We start from the raw sequence: 17,734 nt of genomic DNA on the forward strand, positions 1-17,734 counted from the left end.
GTGCCACCATAAAGACACTCAAGAATTTCGCAGACAAGCATGTCTAATAAATTCATCACTTAAAGTTCAAATGGCATGAAGTCACCCAGATGTAAGCAAGCGGAGTCTAGCTGAAATCTATGATACTATCGAGTCCAGAAAAGGAATGGGCCAATAGAAGAGGTCTGCCTGAATGCCAGCCAGATCTGAGACAAAGACTGGCCCTGCATTTCTGGGAGTACACAGACAAGGTCAACCTTGACATCATCTCAGGGCTGGATCATTCCCTCCCCACGTCTTGACTTAAGTGAAATGTTCAACATGAGAACTTGCCCTCCCTTTGCCTGAATTGACACTCATGGAGAGGACTGTGTGGCTCTGTAGCTTTCTCACATTCTGGCTGGGGAGATGGGAGATACCTAGGTTGGGAAATGAGAACTTCCCAGACACTGAAGAGGGAGGCCACCATTCTGTCTTAACTTATGGGCATGAGGAGGTACACGTCGGTCTTTGATTCATCTCATAGTCAATTAGTCAGCCGAAGATCTGTCCACTCTAAAACTCATTGGATCCGGCACCTGACAGCAGAGCTGCTGGACTCTGTACCATGATGAATATTCCAAAAATAGTCCACTGCATGGCAGCCAATTGGTCTTCTTCATGCAGCTTGTCTACTTTGAAGTTGTCCCTCTTCAATCCAGAAAGAGCAAATGACCAGCATGTAATAACCATCTGCTATAGGCCTAGCACTGTTCTAGGCTGTAGCCAGTGCAAAAGAAGTGTTAGGAAACAACAGTGCCAGAAAAATGGCTGCAATTTATTTGATAAGAAAAAGTATACACACAAAAATAATGCATATGTTTATTTTTCTTTTTAAAGAGGTTTCTTTGTCTGTTTGAAAGGCTGTTAGAGACAGAAGGAGAGGGAGATAGAGAGAGATCAGGAGAGAATTTTCCATCTACTGGATCACTTTCCAAATGGCCAGAATAGTGAGAGCTGTGCTGGTCCAAAGCCAGAGTTTCATCCAGGTCTCCCATGTTGGTGCAGGGGCCCAGGCAGTTAGATCATCCTTTGCTGCCTTTCCAAGCAGATTAGCAGGGAGCAGGACTAGAGACGATGCTACTAGCCATTAAGCAATGTTAATGAGTAGAGCAAGTTTCAAAGTAACATGAGGATTTGGTGCCATTTTTGCTCAAGTAAACATCTACTAAACAAAAAAGGAGAGAGAGAGAGAGAGAGAGAGAGAGAGAAGGAATGAAAGGAAAAAGGAAAAGAAAAAGGAAGTATTGCAGTCTGGACTAAAACTGGTGCCCACACAGGATGCCGATGCCTCAGGCAGTAGCCTTCTCCGCTACACCACAGAACTGGCCTCCATATGTTTACTTCCATTTATAGATTTCATAATCATGCGCCGTTCATGTGATATGGTATTGCAAAATCGAATAGTATCTATCCAAGTATCTTTTGTGTAGTAGAAATAAGAAACACAATGCTGAAATTACCCATCATACTTAATGGACCATTTTCTTAGCAATAGGAACAAGTATGCTTTAATCCAAGCTTGACCCCTCTCCCCAAAAAAGCAATTAAAAAAAAAAATCAATGCTTTGAAAACTTTTAAGGTATCACTGGAAAGAATCTGGATTTGACTCTAGCTATATAAAGCACATGTAAATTTAATATTCAGATGCATAAAGTTGACACAAACAAATAAATTTACTGTTATGAAAACATTAAAATACTCTGAGCATGAGTGATCCTTACTGAGAATTTTGTGGCTTATGAACTAAAACATTTCCTTTGAAAAAGAGACTTATTCTTCACTGCTAGGGTTCTATGTGTCCTGAGTGTTCAACAACAGTTTATTGATTTCCTTCACAGTATAATTGTATTCATGTACAACAAATCTACATTTTAAAATATTTCGCTGTGGCCTAGATTTAATTTCCCATGGGTAGAAATCATATTCTTCCTGTACACACTTCATGCCTAGAATTCTATATGGTAATAATAATGATTTTCTCAGATAACAGGTCATGGTTTTGTAGACCTAAACCAGCAATCATTGGTGCAAGAAACTGTCCTTAGAGGGCCCGGCGGCCTGGCCTAGCTGCTAAAGTCCTCGCCTTGAAAGCCCCGGGATCCCATATGGGAGCCGGTTCTAATCCCGGCAGCTCCACTTCCCATCCAGCTGCCTGCTTGTGGCCTGGGAAAGCAGTCGAGGATGGCCCAATGCATTGGGACCCTGCACCCGCGTGGGAAACCCGGAAGAGGTTCCTGGTTCCCGGCATCGCGTACCGGCCTGTTGCGGCTCAGTTGGGGAGTGAATCATCGGACAGAAGATCTTCCTCTCTGTCTCTCCTCCTCTGTCTGTATATCTGACTTTGTAATAAAATAAAAAAAAAAAAAAAGAAAAAGAAACTGTCCTTAGAACCCTAGTCTTTCCAAGCACTATGTTATCGTTTTAAAGTTGCCTGTCAGAGTGGAGAGCAGGAGAGATTTAGCGTCATCATCTTAATAAGAGGAAAAACATTTCTCTCCAAGAAAAAATAAAGTCGAGTTGATCAAAAATCCCAGATTTTAAAAACCAGCTGGGAGGCTAAATCTAAATAATGGTTGCAAAAGAGTTTAAGCAGAAAATGGGAAACGTGTAGCAAGCCAGCTGGAAGGACTGACTCATCCATTACAGCATGATTATTTCTTAACTGCACGCAAGTAGCAGTGGGCTTCCAGTTGCTGGTCTCTTCCTCTATGATGAAAGATTACAAAGAAGTAAAGTCATACCTAGGAAGACTTCATGGAGGTGGAGCCAGGCGTTGGTTCTTTTTTTTAAAAAAAAAAAAAAGATTTTTTATTATTATTGGAAAGCCGGATATACAGAGAGGAGGAGAGACAGAGAGGAAGATCTTCCGTCCGATGATTCACTCCCCAAGTGAGCTGCAACGGGCTGGTGCGCGCCGATCCGAAGCCGGGGACCAGGAACCTCTTCCGGGTCTCCCACGCGGGCGCAGGGTCCCAAAGCATTGGGCCTTCCTCGACTGCTTTCCCAGGCCACAAGCAGGGAGCTGGATGGGAAGTGGAGCTGCCGGGATTAGAACCGGCGCCCATATGGGATCCTGGGGCTTTCAAGGCGAGGACTTTAGCCGCTAGGCCACGCCACCGAGCCCCAGGCGTTGGTTCTTAAAGAGTCACTAGAATTCAGCAAAGAGAGAAGGCATTCTAGGCAAAAAGGAGAAATGACTGTCACCTGGAAATGGGAAATGTTAAGAAATATTAGGCAAATGGGGACAAGTGCATGAAGTCCTTATCCTGAACATGAGTCAAATATTAAGGTGCATCACCCAATGGGTGCGAGAATGCTAGCCAGTGTAAAGCTAGGTAACAGGGTATGCTTTACTGGAATAATTGGCAAGGTGAGGCTGAGACTAAAAATTTGGCCTGGGGAAGGAAAGAATGTCCTCCTTTGGAGTAGTCATCTTTCCTTTTTGCATATTCAAAAAGGAAAATACAGAAACCACAAAAGGGAGGGAAGTGGTGTATCACTCCCATACTCTCATTCTGTGTCGTCCTTCGCCAAGCATACACTCTGGTGGCATTATTGGCACTCCCATTGGCAGGGAGCAGCTATGCAGGTAGGAGAAAACTGAGAAAGTGTTCAAAGGTTTAGATCCCAAGTAAGCGAACTGGACACAAATAGGTGCATAAGAGCTGAGCAGGAAAAGAATGTTGTACCACAGGTTAAGCTGCTACTTGTCACACCAGCATCCTCTTCCGGATCTCCCACGCCGGTGCAGGGTCCCAATGCATTGGGCCGTCCTCGACTGCTTTCCCAGGCCACAAGCAGGCAGCTGGATGGGAAGTGGAGCTGCCGGGATTAGAACCGGTGCCCATATGGGATCCTGGGGCTTTCAAGGCGAGGACTTTAGCTGCTAGGCCACGCCACTGGGCCCGACACACCAGCATCCTATATTGGAGTACTGGTTTAAATCCCATCTGTCCTACATGTGATCCACTCCCTACTAACATGCCTGAGAAGGCAAGGAAAATGACCCAAGTACTTGGGCCTCTGCCACCCAAATGAGAGATCCTGATGGAGTTTTGACCCTTGGCCTCAACCAGGCCAACCTACCTATTTCAGCTATTTGGGGAGTGAACAGTGGGTAAGTGGTCTCTGTCTCTCACACACATTACTTTTCTTTTTCTTTAAAGATTTACTTTTTTAATTTTATTACAAAGTCAGATATACAGAGAGGAGGAGAGACAGAGAGGAAGATCTTCCATCCGATGATTCACTCCCCAAGTGAGCCGCAACGGGCCGGTACGCGATGCCGGGACCAGGAACCTCTTCCGGGTCTCCCACGCGGGTGCAGGGTCCCAAAGCTTTGGGCCGTCCTCAACTGCTTTCCCAGGCCACAAGCAGGGAGCTGGATGGGAAGTGGAGCTGCCAGGATTAGAACCGGTGCCCATATGGGATCCCGGGGCTTTCAAGGCGAGGACTTTAGCTGCCAGGCCACGGTGCCGGGCCCATGGATTAGAATTTTTCTGCAGGGTGGTCCGGTGTCCATGCAAAGGGAGGTGGAGCTGCATTCAGGTGGTTGTAGAGACATCTACTGGGCCCCGCCATACAGCGGGAAATTCCTTGTGGCTCTGCCCGCAATGGAACAATACTCTTCACACCTTCCTGTCCCCCCACATCCACTGCACGGACCCCAGCATTTTTTTTTTTTTAGGTAGAGAGAGGACAGACAGGGAAGAGAACTGCCTCAATTTTTTTTTTTGTAATATTGTTTGTGTAGTTGAGAGGGATGCATGCCCATATGGGCCTTTGATCAGGTTGAGGAGGGTAGAGATGTGGCGGAAGGTGGTTGTGTTGTAGGGTTTTTTGACTCCGAATATGGCAGCAACCTCAATTCTTGTCTCGCAGGAAAGAATTTTCGTGCGGACACAGTTTAGTTTTAAAGCAAGATTTATTAGAAAAGTTGAGAACGGAGACTCCCGTCCTAGTGACGGGTTGGGGCTCTGAGATGGAAAGGTCCCTTACCCCCTGCCATAGTGGCAGAAGAAGTGGAGAAAAAAGAGACCCTAGCCCTCTGCCACAGTGGCAGGAGGAAAAGTGGAAAAAAGAGACTCCCACATTACTTTGCAAAAAAGAGTAAATTAATCAGAATCTACCTGCGAATACCAACAGAATCAATTCTAATCATACAGGCCTTAGTGCTGCCTGCTCGTGTAGTACCACTAATGCCCAGCATTCAGAAGTTCCCAGGGGCTGGCTTATACATGCTCAGGATGGACTGTTCACCCAGCTATGGGCCCTGTTGCTTAACCCTGCCCTAGGGAGGCCTGGGCTAACTCTGCTGTGCGGGCTACCTTCTGCTGTGAAGTCACTCGCAATTGACTTCAACTATCCATCCTGAGACTCCTGGGCCTCTGTGTCAAAGATGTTGCCTCCTGCTCTGGGATGAATCCTTGGACATTACCAAAGTGGCCATATATTCTCTTCTGTTTTCCAGAACTCCAAAACCATAACAGTAAGGAAGAGAAGCAGGGGTAATGATCCTCTCTTCTTCCCTTGGTCACTCAGGCGCTAGAGTTTTCCAGACTGGGCAACACCTTCTGGAAATAGCTCCAGCATCCCTCTACAGGGCACAAGCATACTACATTGAGGTTGGACTAAGGGGCTAATTGTAAGAGAGGTGATAGCAAAGAGCCTCCCCAACTTCCAAGCAAACCATCTGCCTCATTCCTCGGTCATGCGTGCCGAGAAGTATCTTAGTTCCAATGGTGGATGCAACCGAACTTGAGACCAGACCACCAGTCACACCAAGTACTGCCCCATTTTGACTTAATTACAGAAAAAAGTAAATGCAAGTCTCTTTACAAAGCCATACGCACTAATTTGCTTATTTACAAAATACATAAAAGATGTCGTGTCAGGCACTGAGCTAACTGGAGTGAAAGGAGGGTCACAGAGATAAGCTAGACATACTCGAGACCCCCCTGAAGAAGTTCCAAGGCTTATAAGGAGTGGCAAAAATGGACAACCCATGACCCCAATCTAGAACCTTGAACTCTTAATGTGCTCTCAGATAGATGATCAGTCTTCTACGCTGTTGACAGATCCTGTTCTCCCTTTTTGAGACCAAGCATTGAAAGCCTCAGTTTACCATCTGATTTACTAGGACTTTAGGTGAGAACAATGTAATACAGAATATCCTGAAAGAGTGGAAAAAAATGAACGCTGAAAACAGTATTAAGTTACAATCCTAGGGACAAATAACATACTACAGATACAAGCTGGAAATCGACTGGCTAAGCCAGAAATCTAGAGAAGGGAAAAACCAGATTTGGCATAAGAGACACTATTATCAATGTGAAAATGATGTTAGGATGTGTTAACAGGAACATGGCAGGCAGCATTGGGATGTCAGCCAGGCCCATTCGGCCTTGGTCAAGCCTTTATTATGTCCAATTTTGGTTTCCCGTTTGAAGAGCTATATTTCAGACTAATATCGAAAGGATGGAAAATACACATTGGCATCCAGCCTAGGAAAAAAAATCAAGAGACTACAAGATGACTTAATACCTGTGGCCCTAATACGGATACGTGTGTTTCTATTTTAGAAACAGGAAGTCTAGTTCAACAACAGAATACGTTGAACATAAGAGGATTAAACACAGAATCTGGAACCACAAGATGCCACTTTCTAAAGTACATGGAGTGCTTTCACTGTACTACTTCCAGAGAAATGTTCGCCGTCACTCTTGTATGAATTTTTAAAAATTTTGTACCTGTATCTTATCTCTCTTTAAGACTACCCTTTTTAATTTTTGGATCTCCCACAGCACACATGGCGATGAGTTGTTTGTAGAAGATATTCAAACAGTGCTGAGTAGCAGGAAGAAAAAAAAATGCACATAATAGCATGAAATTATATGGCCATTATTACGAAAGCAATAAGCGTGTGTAGCAACTCAAGCCCACATCATAGCCTAGAGATAGATGAGGTAAGCCCAACAAAGATTGTATCACACAGCAGCCCATCTATTCTTTCATCGCCACCCCCTCCCCATACAGCCCGGCACTAATTCCTACAGGAAGACACAGTGAGAATGACAGACATAATCAAAGCCACAACAGGGAAGGAGAGACAGGGAGAAGTCACTGGAAAATACAGAACAGGGATGAGGGCTGAGCACTCTGTAACCTCTACGAAGAAAGCTGAAGGGATGTGGGAAGCACATCACGTAAGTCTTCTGAGGAAGGCCTATTGAAAAGCAACACCCAAGGCCATTTTAGGGCAAGGTGGTTGTAGTAGAAACACACAATGCATGGGGATGGGAGGAGATGCCATCAGTTGTGGTACCAGGAACCTCAGGAGCCGACAGAAAGGAGGGAGGGGGTCCTGCCTGCAGATGTCTGATTAACCCTGACTTTCCTTCTTAGCCACTTCTTGGGACTAGGTTTGCGGACTAGCTGTAAGAGAGTGGAGTCTGAATTTCCTCATAAGAAGCTGTGTCTCTGAGAGCCTTAACAAAACTCCCCTTTAAACTACTTAAATGGCTGCCTTTCCCTGGGGTTTCCTGAAGCATGATAAGCAAATTGCTGTGTGTGTGTGTGCCTCTCTGTGTATGCCGTGGTATGTGCATATGTGGGGTACATACAGGCATGTGTTTGCATCTGTGCATCCCACATGTGTGTGCATGGATGTGTTGGGTGTGCCTTCTGTGCATTGAGGCAGTGTGTACAGCGCTTCCCACATACCTCCCTTGTCCCCAGGGAATTGCTTCAAGGTAGAAGCTGTTGCTAAAGATCCATTACCATCTCTGATGTCAGGAACAGATCATGTGGTCCATCCCACTGCCTCCATGAAGCAGAGTTATTTTTTTTTACAAAATCATAGTTTAGTCATAAAGGACCACCCTGTGGTGGGAGCTTTTCCTCTTCTGCGCTGACCTCCCTCGAGCCCGTCCCAGCCCAGATCTCTTTGATGAAAATTGAAACAATAAAGGATTGAGAGATGCAGGAGGCTCTGCAAATTCAAGGAATGGCTCAGACTTGGCACTTCCTGCACCGAGTTCTACAGTATCATCATCTGGGCCTTGCTGAAGGATGACTGGCCCAGTTGTTCACAGGGACAGTTAAGTGGTCATCGGTTCAGTTCTCAGAGGCCTTTTCTGGAAGTGGGGTTGTGGGCATCCCCGGCTCCCCAGACACTGGCAGCACCTGGGACAGCCTGTAGGTTTCTATGGGAACAGAATGTAGATCACAAATAACCTTTCAGTTTGCTCTCCTCAGTCTCTTTCGCTTTGCCACCCCAGTTGCAGCCATTGGCTCTCAGAAGATGACTTGGAAGCTCTTGTCTACCCGATCCCTGCCCTGAGCTCCTGGTTCACTCGCTAGCTGTCTTCCTCTCCCCATATCACATCTGCCTGTCTTTGGCCTTGTATTCTTCCTATTCCCTATGGATGTCCTATTTACACACTTATACCCTCCCTTGCTTGCACAGCAGCACCCTACTAGGTAGAATAAGCTATGAAACCAGTGAGTTTTATTATGACAAACTGCAAACACACAGCTACTTCCTAGAGGCACTGTATTCATTGTGTGGGGCCATCTGAGAGTGCAGAGGGCTTCCCTTTCCCAATATTTACCACCAGGAAAATACCTTGGTGGATATCGTTTATACAGCTGGCCATCAGCCATCAGTGTCCATGCAGATTTCCCAAATTCTTGCTCTGCCCCGTGCAGGTTATGATGTTTGAGTGAGTTTGTGTGTAGGTGGGGAGAGAGACTGAATCTATTGGCTTGGAAGAACCACAGGATCTTCTCTAGGGTATTCTGTTGGAAGAGGCTGTCCTGGATATACCAAAACTATTCCTGCTATCTCAGCATTAGAGTGGATTGGAGTGTGGAGAGGAGGAACGGTGAGTCCCACAACAGTTAGTTTTCCACAGCTGACAAACTGAAGCTCAAATCAGCATGACGCACTCTGCAGTTCTATAGCCGTGCCCCACAGTGTCACAGGGCTGGTATCAAGATGCTCAACACGGCTGAGTTCTATTGTCCAGGGTCCACACAAGAATCTGTTTCCTTTTCCGGCTTCCAGAAGCTGTTGCCTTTCTGAGTTCTTAGTCTCCGTCATTTATCTTCAAAGCCAGGAATGCTGTATCTTTCTGATTCTTCTGCTTCTATCACAGGCAAATAGGGTCTTTGAATGCTAAACACCTGTGTGATTAGATTAAGTACATCTGGATAGCCCAGACTACTTTGCCCCATACCTTCACTATAATGACATGTGGAAAGGCACTCTTTCTGTGTGATGTGACATACAAATAGTCATCAGAAAGTTCATAAAAATGCATATTATGAAAAATTATACATATATTTTATTTTTTTGCACCAAATAAATGTATTGCCATTTTTAATGAACTCTCTGAAGTCCCCTGCATTCTTGGGTTCTTATATCTGGGGCTTTCATAATAGCCTGCAGTGCCAGCATCCCATACGGGCACCTGTTCTAATCCCAGCTGCCCCACTTCCAGTCCAGCTCTCTGGGAAAGCAACAGAGGATGGTCCAAGCGCTTGGGCCTTTATACACATAAGCAACCCAAATGAAACTCCTGGCTTCTGGCGTCAACCTTTTCAATATATGTTACATGGTTATATATAGTCGATGGGGTATTTAAATGTATGCACATATCATGCTCTATAGAGATAATTAACATTGAAGTTCATTAACTTCTGAATTTGGTTATGGCATAGTATTTAAGAAAGCAAATAAAATTTTCTATCATACTTGAAACTAGGAGAGCCCTTCACTGAAGTTAAGCTTTCTTTAAGGGGAGCCCAAGAATAGCAGTTGTAGTTCAACTCGATGCACTGGATGAGCTGTTTAGGTGCTCTGTGGTCCGTTCCTTGTCTGTGTGACAGGAAGCTGTAGAGCTCTGAGACCTTCTGTTCTGTGAAGAGAGTCTAATGGGTGAAACTGACTGCGTCTCCTGCTATGTGCCCAAGAATCATCTGACCCTAAGTTGTGGAGATCTAGATTGTTCCACCCATCTGACAAAAAGCTAGTACTCTAGCACACATCTGTCCATGGCTTGTCAGAGAAGAAATATATTCATAACTCAAGCTGAGATAGATGGTCATCTCCAGATAGAATCAACACCACCTCCTTCCTAAGGGCTGGAGTTCGGTCACTTTCCAAGCTGTTGCTGACCACCCTGGCTGCTGGCATCACCACCGAGTGCCATGGATGCAGACAGGCTGTATGTTCCAACTTGTTCCCAAGCTGGCCACTGACCTCATTTTCCAGTGGAGTGAGAACCCCAGACACCCTGGAACATTTGGGCTCTCCCTGACCAACGCCACCTTCTCTAGGCATCCCGTTGCGTTTTTATGTTAGGCATCTCTCCCTAGATGAAAAGGACAAGAGGAGTTTCTCAGATTGAATTTCTCAGTGGGAACTGTTTGCTTTGGAATCCACCTACATCAGTGCTAATTGAGAACAGAGCTGAGAATGAAGGCCTGAGAGCTGCACCCGGTTGAATTTTCAGTGGGCTAATTTCTGTTGATCTCCTAAGAATTCTGTTGTCCAGGGGCGTAATACCACAATCAATGATTTTCCAAAAGAGTGGGCACAAACATCAGGATCTTTCCCTTTGGCTAGTTACTTACCTAGGAACACTCATTTCTTCCACATAGTTAAGTGTCTGAAGTCTTCATGAGGAAGGCAAGCAGGGATCCTGGCCCCCCACTATCTAGCCATAACAATCTGGAAATCTCCAAAGAATTTGTGCCCTTCCACAGCAAAGCATGATGGGCTTCTACTAGAGAGATTACAGTAAAAAATAACAATCAGCTCTCTGATGATCCCGTGCTGAGGGAAAGGGTGGGGAGGAGTAGATTTGGCTGAGGACAAGCCCAGACTTTCGTCATAGGGACAGACCAAAGTGTTAACACAAAGGGAAGACACGGGCGCATCCTGCGCGCTGCGTTTCAGCCACAGATAACATGGCCTCTATGCGGACTGAGCCCACGCCCTGACCCGCCAGCCCAGATCCTGGTACATTCAGCTGCTCTCCGCTCCTGCTCAGCTGCAGACATGCTCGGTGGAGCTGGGTCCCAGGGAAGACGCAGCCTGGCCGCGCTCTCCCAGTGAGTTCTCACTTGGCTCTCGGTTTCTCTACTTTTTTCTTTCTCTCCCCCTCGTTTTCTTTTAAACAAATTGTTGGAAAAAGAAGTTTTGGTTTCCTGGGAGGGGAGAGGAGACACCAGGAAGGCAGCGTGTCTGTAAATTTCAGACCTCTCTGAAGTTTTCTGGTCTCAACTTGGTCTTAGTTCTGAGTAGCTGGTTTTCCCCTTTGCCATTGTGTGGTGTGTTTCACAGGGTTTGTACCCAGGAAAGGAGTTTCTAGGATCCCAATCGGAACCCTGACTCTGAGATTTCGGCGAAACCACACATTGCCCAATCCTTAAAATAAACAGCCCCTGGGGCTTCTGAATGTACTGACCATCTGCCTGTGACAGAATACAACTGAGAGCATATGCTATTGATCAGGGAGTTTTTCAGATAACAGACTCCCTCCCGGCTTTTTGGATCCTGAAATTCAGGAATGTGAAAGCTACAGGGGGCCTCTAGGATCATTTGGGGCGTGCTCTCTTCCTACAGACCAGGACAAGACCCAGAGGGGGAAACCACTTACCCTAAATCAGGCAGCAGTCGGCAGCGGAGCCATGGGTCTGTCCTCCCAGGCCAGGGCCGAGTGTCAGGCTGGTGTTTATGAGGCTTGAAGCCCTTCCCGAGACTTGAGAAAAGGTACTAGGCAAGAGAGAGAGCAAGGCCGCCAAATGGCCTTTGAGTACATCGTTTCCATTTTTGAGAGTTTTGGCACTGATTCAGCATGACAGTTGTTGTTCTAGTTGTTCCAGCGTTAGTGCAACAGTTATTCAAAAAAACCAGAGGAACAGGGTCCTCCAAATGACAACCATGGCTGTGAGGAGGGCAGATCTGGGGATGATCATGTTTTTCTAGGTGTGGCTACTCAAGTGTGAGGGTTCGGAGGGATTTCAGAGGCTATCGATGGAGCGAATGTTTCTCAAACTTGTTAAAACTCCAATTTCATTTCCAAAATAACCTTGCTACCTAAAGATGTTTTGGATCTGTGACTTTCCATTCCACTTCTCTGCGCGATCACAGCTCAGCACACACCTCTGCCTCCCTCCTCCAACCTCTTTTCCCGCACCCCAACAGCCCTCTCCACCCCAAAAACCTCTCCAGCAGAATTTCTCAGAGTCCTCGCTCCCCATGGAACAGTTCCGCAACCACCACCCTTGTTTAACTGCTTCATCTGCTGTCGGGAAACCCAGGCACACAGGAGCTGGAGAGCATACCTTGGTCACACAGCTGGCCAGCTCTAGAGCCGGGAGTGCCAGGGAAGAGGGTCTCTCCAACACCTGGTCCTGTTGTTTCCATCCCATCCTTCCTGTGCTTCTCTCAGTTGACTTTCTCCAGGCTGTCTCCCTTGTCTCCACTCTGTCACTTCCTGAATTCCAAAAATTACTGTCTCCAACAGGGTCGCACGTCTCAGTCTCCTACCCCGTTCTGTTCCTGCTCCCACAATCTTCCATCTTTGAGGGTACAACCCACTCTCCTTATCATGACGTTCAGAAGTCTCCAAAATCTGCCTCTGAGAGTCCTTTGCGTTCTAACCTCCCCTTGCTCCTACCAAATCAGGGCACTCACTGCTTCTCACACTCATCATGAGCCAGCCATCCCTGCCCCTGCACTCACTCCATTTCCTATGCAGGAAATACACTGGCCTCCTCCTCCACTCTGCCTCCTAAGCTCCCAAGGCCCCCCGATCAAATGCTCCTACCCTCCCAGGACTTTCTCAGTTTCTCTTGGCTCTTCACTCTCATGTCTGTTTTGCTAATCTTTCCCGTCTCCTGTTTAGCCTGTTCCTAAAGGTTGTGGAGAACATACCCATCTTCCCGCTAGTAGATGGTAATTCTCTTAACGGCAGGAACTATTTCGAATGCTGGAAGCTTCAGCATCCAACTGGTGATGATGCTAAAAAAATTAATTTTCCTGTTGCTGAATAAATCCAATTCAGTTCATCTAAGGTTACCCTTTTCCTTTGAGTGATTTGAGCCTCCGCACCCTTTGCTTTGTCAGAAGAATTAGGTTAAATGTTCAAACACATGCCCAAGAAAATGAATTCTAATTTTTTAATTTCCTTGTGATGACTTATTTCAGTTTCATTACATTCAGAGTAAGAACGGCAGTGATTTTGATGAGTAAATTAACATTCTTGAATGTCAAGGAAATATAAATTTCAAAAGTGTAGAATTAAGGAAATAGGAAAAATTATTTAATTAATCCCACTGTTTTCTAAAGAAACTAAATTTAAAACATTATAGAGAAATGATTGCAAATAGTTGTTATTTCTTAATGTTATGCAGAAATGGCAGAAGAAATGTGTACAAAATTATTCAGATTTGAAAAAGTAAAGAAAACCTAGTTATCCAGGACTTCTGACACAGGTATTCCAACTTCCGAACACACTAAATTTGTGGCAGGGGAGGAAAATACCTCCTTTCCTTCTTTAAAATCGCAATTCAATAAATTGATATATGATAATCAATATTAAACAATGATACTCAGAGAATAGACTGTTAATGTAAGAATGGGTCCAATTACTATGCAGTGGCTTCTGTCTTCTTGTTAAGGCCCTTTGTCTCTTCAAATAGCAGGTAACCCAGCTACCTTGGATGTTCCACCATGACTATCCGGAAACCCGTCCGCTAGGATTCTGTTCAGAATAGCAATAGCACAGCGGAAGTGGACATCTCTCACAAATTAAAGGGCTCAGACATTTTACAGCTGGTGTTTTTGCTTACTTTTAGATTCCAGATAGTTCTGAAATGATTGAGTTTTCTGAACATGTCTGCTTCTTATTGATGAAGAAAAAGTCACAAACAATGTCAGCGAAGTAGGGAATCGGGCTTCATATGTATTGGGCTATAAAGGATATGGCTGAATTTCTGTTGGAATGGTGAGCCTGGAGGTGCTCCTCCAAACCTGAGTGGAGGTGCTCTTGCCTTTCTCCATGTGTTTAGCCACAGTCACACTGGGAATCCTTCTTTCCCTTTACTGTGATGCTATTTGCTTGGTCCATTTCTTCCTTTTCTCTCTGTCACTTTGTTCCACTGAAATGAATGCTCACTTTATGCTGCTCCTCCCATCCTTCCCAGACCAGGTTGGCTTTGCAGAGGCAGATCCAGCAGTGGCAAGAGGAATGGGATAGAAACTACAGGAGCTCCACATTTCTCTGGAGGCTAATTTGCTCCTGGCATTCCCAAGTGGACCGACCAGAGGGGGCACATTTTCCTATAGCAATGTTGCTTTTCTTCTTCATACCAGCTTTCAGCATACCTAGACTTTAAAAGATGGCTATGGGGCATCTGGCCTGAGATCTCAGCTACCATGCATAATGGTGTGTGTTGTTCCAAGACCAATTTACAAAGGAAGGTTTGGGAAACAAGCTTTTCATAAATGTAATGCTGCCAGGACTTATTTCCAAGGCTAATTGAATTTTAAGAGAAGTCTTAAAAAAAAAAAAAAGGCTATAAACCTTACCCATTTCCATCCATTCATTCAACAAATATCCATTAAGAGTTTTCCTTGCTAGCTTGTTCTATTGTAATGGCTACCAAGAACATTAAAGATTGGCGGTTCACCTCCCAGCCATGTGGACATGTGTCTTCAGTCTTCTTTCCACATCTACCCCACCCCCAACACACACACACACACACACACACACACACACACACACACACACACACGTTCTCATTCTCTCGCTCTCTGTCCAGGTTCATTTAGGACAGTAGTTATAGTCAGAGCCAGACAGCATCATGATTAGCATTATGTCAGTATTTTCTTTTTTTTTTTTTTTAACCCGTGCCTATCTGAAGCCATACACTTTGTTTTGCGATTCGGTGCCTACACAGGACATATATATGAAACAAAAATTTGGCAAAACAGTTGCTCATTCTTGCTCGGCATATTCCTGTACTATTTTATTTCATTTACAAACGCCCTTCGAGACCCACTGAACACAAATCCAATGATGCAAACAGGCCACCAGCTACAGTTTGGAAACTGCTGATCATGTCACATGACCCTGCTGCCTCTTGTTCATGCCTTCAGGGAAACTTAAGAAGGTCTCCTGGCTTGTGGCCACCCAGGCTGCCACCTACAGAGATGAGTCTGGAGGCCGGATGAGAAGTATTTTGTATGACACATAGAAGCTTTGGATTCTTGTCTAGCTCCTTCTGTGAGATGAGGTGTAGAACAAAGTTAGAAAAGAGAAATAGATGATCAAAAAGTCATGTTATTTAGGGGGGTTATTATTTTAAAACATTCTGGGGATCTAGCAGATCTCCAGAAAAATCACTTCAACTCAACTGTGAAATAATTATGAAATAGAGATGGCTGATGACTGCTCCGTGAAACTGAGAAGACAAGGACGTCCGCTCTAATGACATGCATTAGAGTATCCAGCAAAGCACTAGGTGAAGGGCAGGCATTCAGCCTTGCCACGGAAATGCTTGCAGCCTGTGTGGCAGTAGCTAGGTGTGAGTCCCAGCTCTGATTCCTGATTCCAGTTTCCTATTAACGTAGATTCTGGGAATCAGCAGTCATGGCTCAAACCATTGGGTGCCTGCCCCCAATGTGGGAACCCTGGATTGAGTTTCTGGCTTTGGCTGAGGTGCTGGCCAGCCCAGAGAGTGAACCAGCAGAGGGAAGCCAATCGTTTGTCTCTCTCCCATCACCCTTCTCTGACTCTCAAATTAAAAAAAAGAGAGAAAGAAAACATTGAACATTTTAATATATTTCGTACGAAATAAATGCAGCTTATTGATTAAGCCTCATTTTGTCCAATTAACATTTAATATCAAAGGAACAACTTGGAGAGAACGTATGTTCTTTATATAGCCAGGGTAAGGATCTTTGCCCAGGCTCTATGCTGCAGCTTCCTAAATGAAAATCTCAGGGTGACATTTTTTTTATGTTATAACTTGGTTATAACTTTTTTTATGTTATAACTTGGTTTGTGTTTAAGCAGCTCAGCCAGGTCATCTTGGCCTCTCTGTTCTGAAATACTGTTTCTGGTTTTAAAATTTCAAAAGCAATTGGGTAGTTATGAGATTTGAAAGTCATGGATCAGTTTATGAAGGGGCATGTTAGGTCTGATGTTATCTGCTCTAACCCACCAGACTTATAAACATTCATTTCCGCTGTGTTGAAGACAACTTTTGAGTAAAAGAAACTCGTGTTAAACAAAGTTAACCAGTAAAGGAGATTGTGTTTTATTAGGAAGGTTTTAAAACAATAAACTCCTAACTAAAATGTGGTACTTATCTTTTTGAGCTTTCATTTTTCCTTTATAATTTTTTTGTAGACCTCATCTCACCTAGAGGCTGATTACAACGTCTTTCAAGTTCCGCCGCATGCCTGTTTCAAGCCTAGCCCATCTTGAAAATCTTACATGTTCACGGTCTCTTTTCTTTGCCTTTCTTGCTGATCCTCACAAGAAATGTCTTCTTTTACCTCCTCTTGATTGCCCAAATCACTGTATCTTTCACTTTGTAACAGGAAAAATTAAACAAAAATGTATTCACTCACCAAAGAATGAAATCAATGTAGTCCTTCCATTCAGCAATGCTGGCATATGATACCAGCATGCCTAAGGACTGAACTGAAAAAGACTTTGCTCAGTCTGTCAATGATTCAGCTAAGCCAGAGGGTCTGGGTGACAGGGACCCTTTGGGACCTTTGCAGCAAGGGGGATGGTGGTAAACAAGAAGCAGTCGCTCACCTGGGCTCTTCTGGCAGGTAGACTTGTTGGTTTGAAGCTGTACTGGGGGTTAATCTCTGAGTCTCAAGGCTCCCAGTGTCCAGGCTGAGCTCTCATAGCCCTCAGTGGGCTCATTCTTGACAGATGAGCAAGTAGGACCAGATAGCCTGACTCCCACATCTGTGTTTAGATCACACTCATTACTAAGTGCGTGGCCTTGAGCAGGTCACTTAATTGCACTGTGCCTAAGTTTTTCCATCTGTGTAAAAAACCTGCACAGTCGGCCTTGTGAGTTTAGGAGAACCTGAAGGACCTGCCTACACCCAAGCGTCTGAGCCACAGTGGAGGCCTCAGCGCGATTGTATTTTCTCTCCTTTCTGAGCTTTCCTGCTTAAAACCCCAGGAAGCAGTCCAACTAACAAAGTGCCTGAAGCCGGGGCAAAAGACAGTGAAATTCGATTTATAATCCGAACACATCCACTAAAACGTCTACATTACTCACTGTTGAAAATGATAATCCGTGCATTGACTAATTCCTGTGTTAAGGGAAACTATGTATCTTTACAATACAGAATTCTTCTCCAGGTGATCCACACCAGATACATTGTGAAAAACTTGATAGTAAGAAATGGGGATTTGTTCGCCAGTCATTGTCATCAGCGTTTTATTATCTGTTCTTTGCAGGAGAGAAAAGCATAAATTTAGAATACAGACTATGAAGTCCAGAAAAGTTTGGGTTCAAGGCTAAATCCCATCATTTTACTAAGTGGGTGTCCTGGAGCAAGTTACTTTCTCTCTCTGCCCTTCTCAGCTCATTGATTTGCATAAACAGGAAAATATCTGTAAGGTGGTATTAATGCAGGCACTATGGTTTAAGTGCTCCAAAGTG

The 17,734-nt window shown here is 44.8% G+C and overlaps 1 protein-coding gene across 5 annotated transcripts in view; it reads left to right on the plus strand.

Moving 5' to 3' along the window:
• The window catches only part of CALD1 (caldesmon 1), a 178,382-nt gene that overhangs the window by 97,201 nt on the left and 63,447 nt on the right, over positions 1 to 17,734 (plus strand). Inside the window, exon 1 of one of the 5 annotated variants that reach the window (XM_058681351.1) lies at positions 11,012 to 11,140. The exons of the other annotated variants lie outside the window; for them this stretch is intronic. Within the exon in view, the coding sequence (XP_058537334.1) occupies positions 11,088 to 11,140 (53 nt within the window). The 5' untranslated portion in view covers positions 11,012 to 11,087. Of the gene's footprint in view, positions 1 to 11,011; positions 11,141 to 17,734 lie in introns of those variants that run through there. 5 annotated transcript variants of the gene reach the window in all.

Source organism: Ochotona princeps, chromosome 25, assembly GCF_030435755.1.
Source record: "Ochotona princeps isolate mOchPri1 chromosome 25, mOchPri1.hap1, whole genome shotgun sequence".
In the NCBI taxonomy this organism is placed as follows: domain Eukaryota; kingdom Metazoa; phylum Chordata; class Mammalia; order Lagomorpha; family Ochotonidae; genus Ochotona; species Ochotona princeps.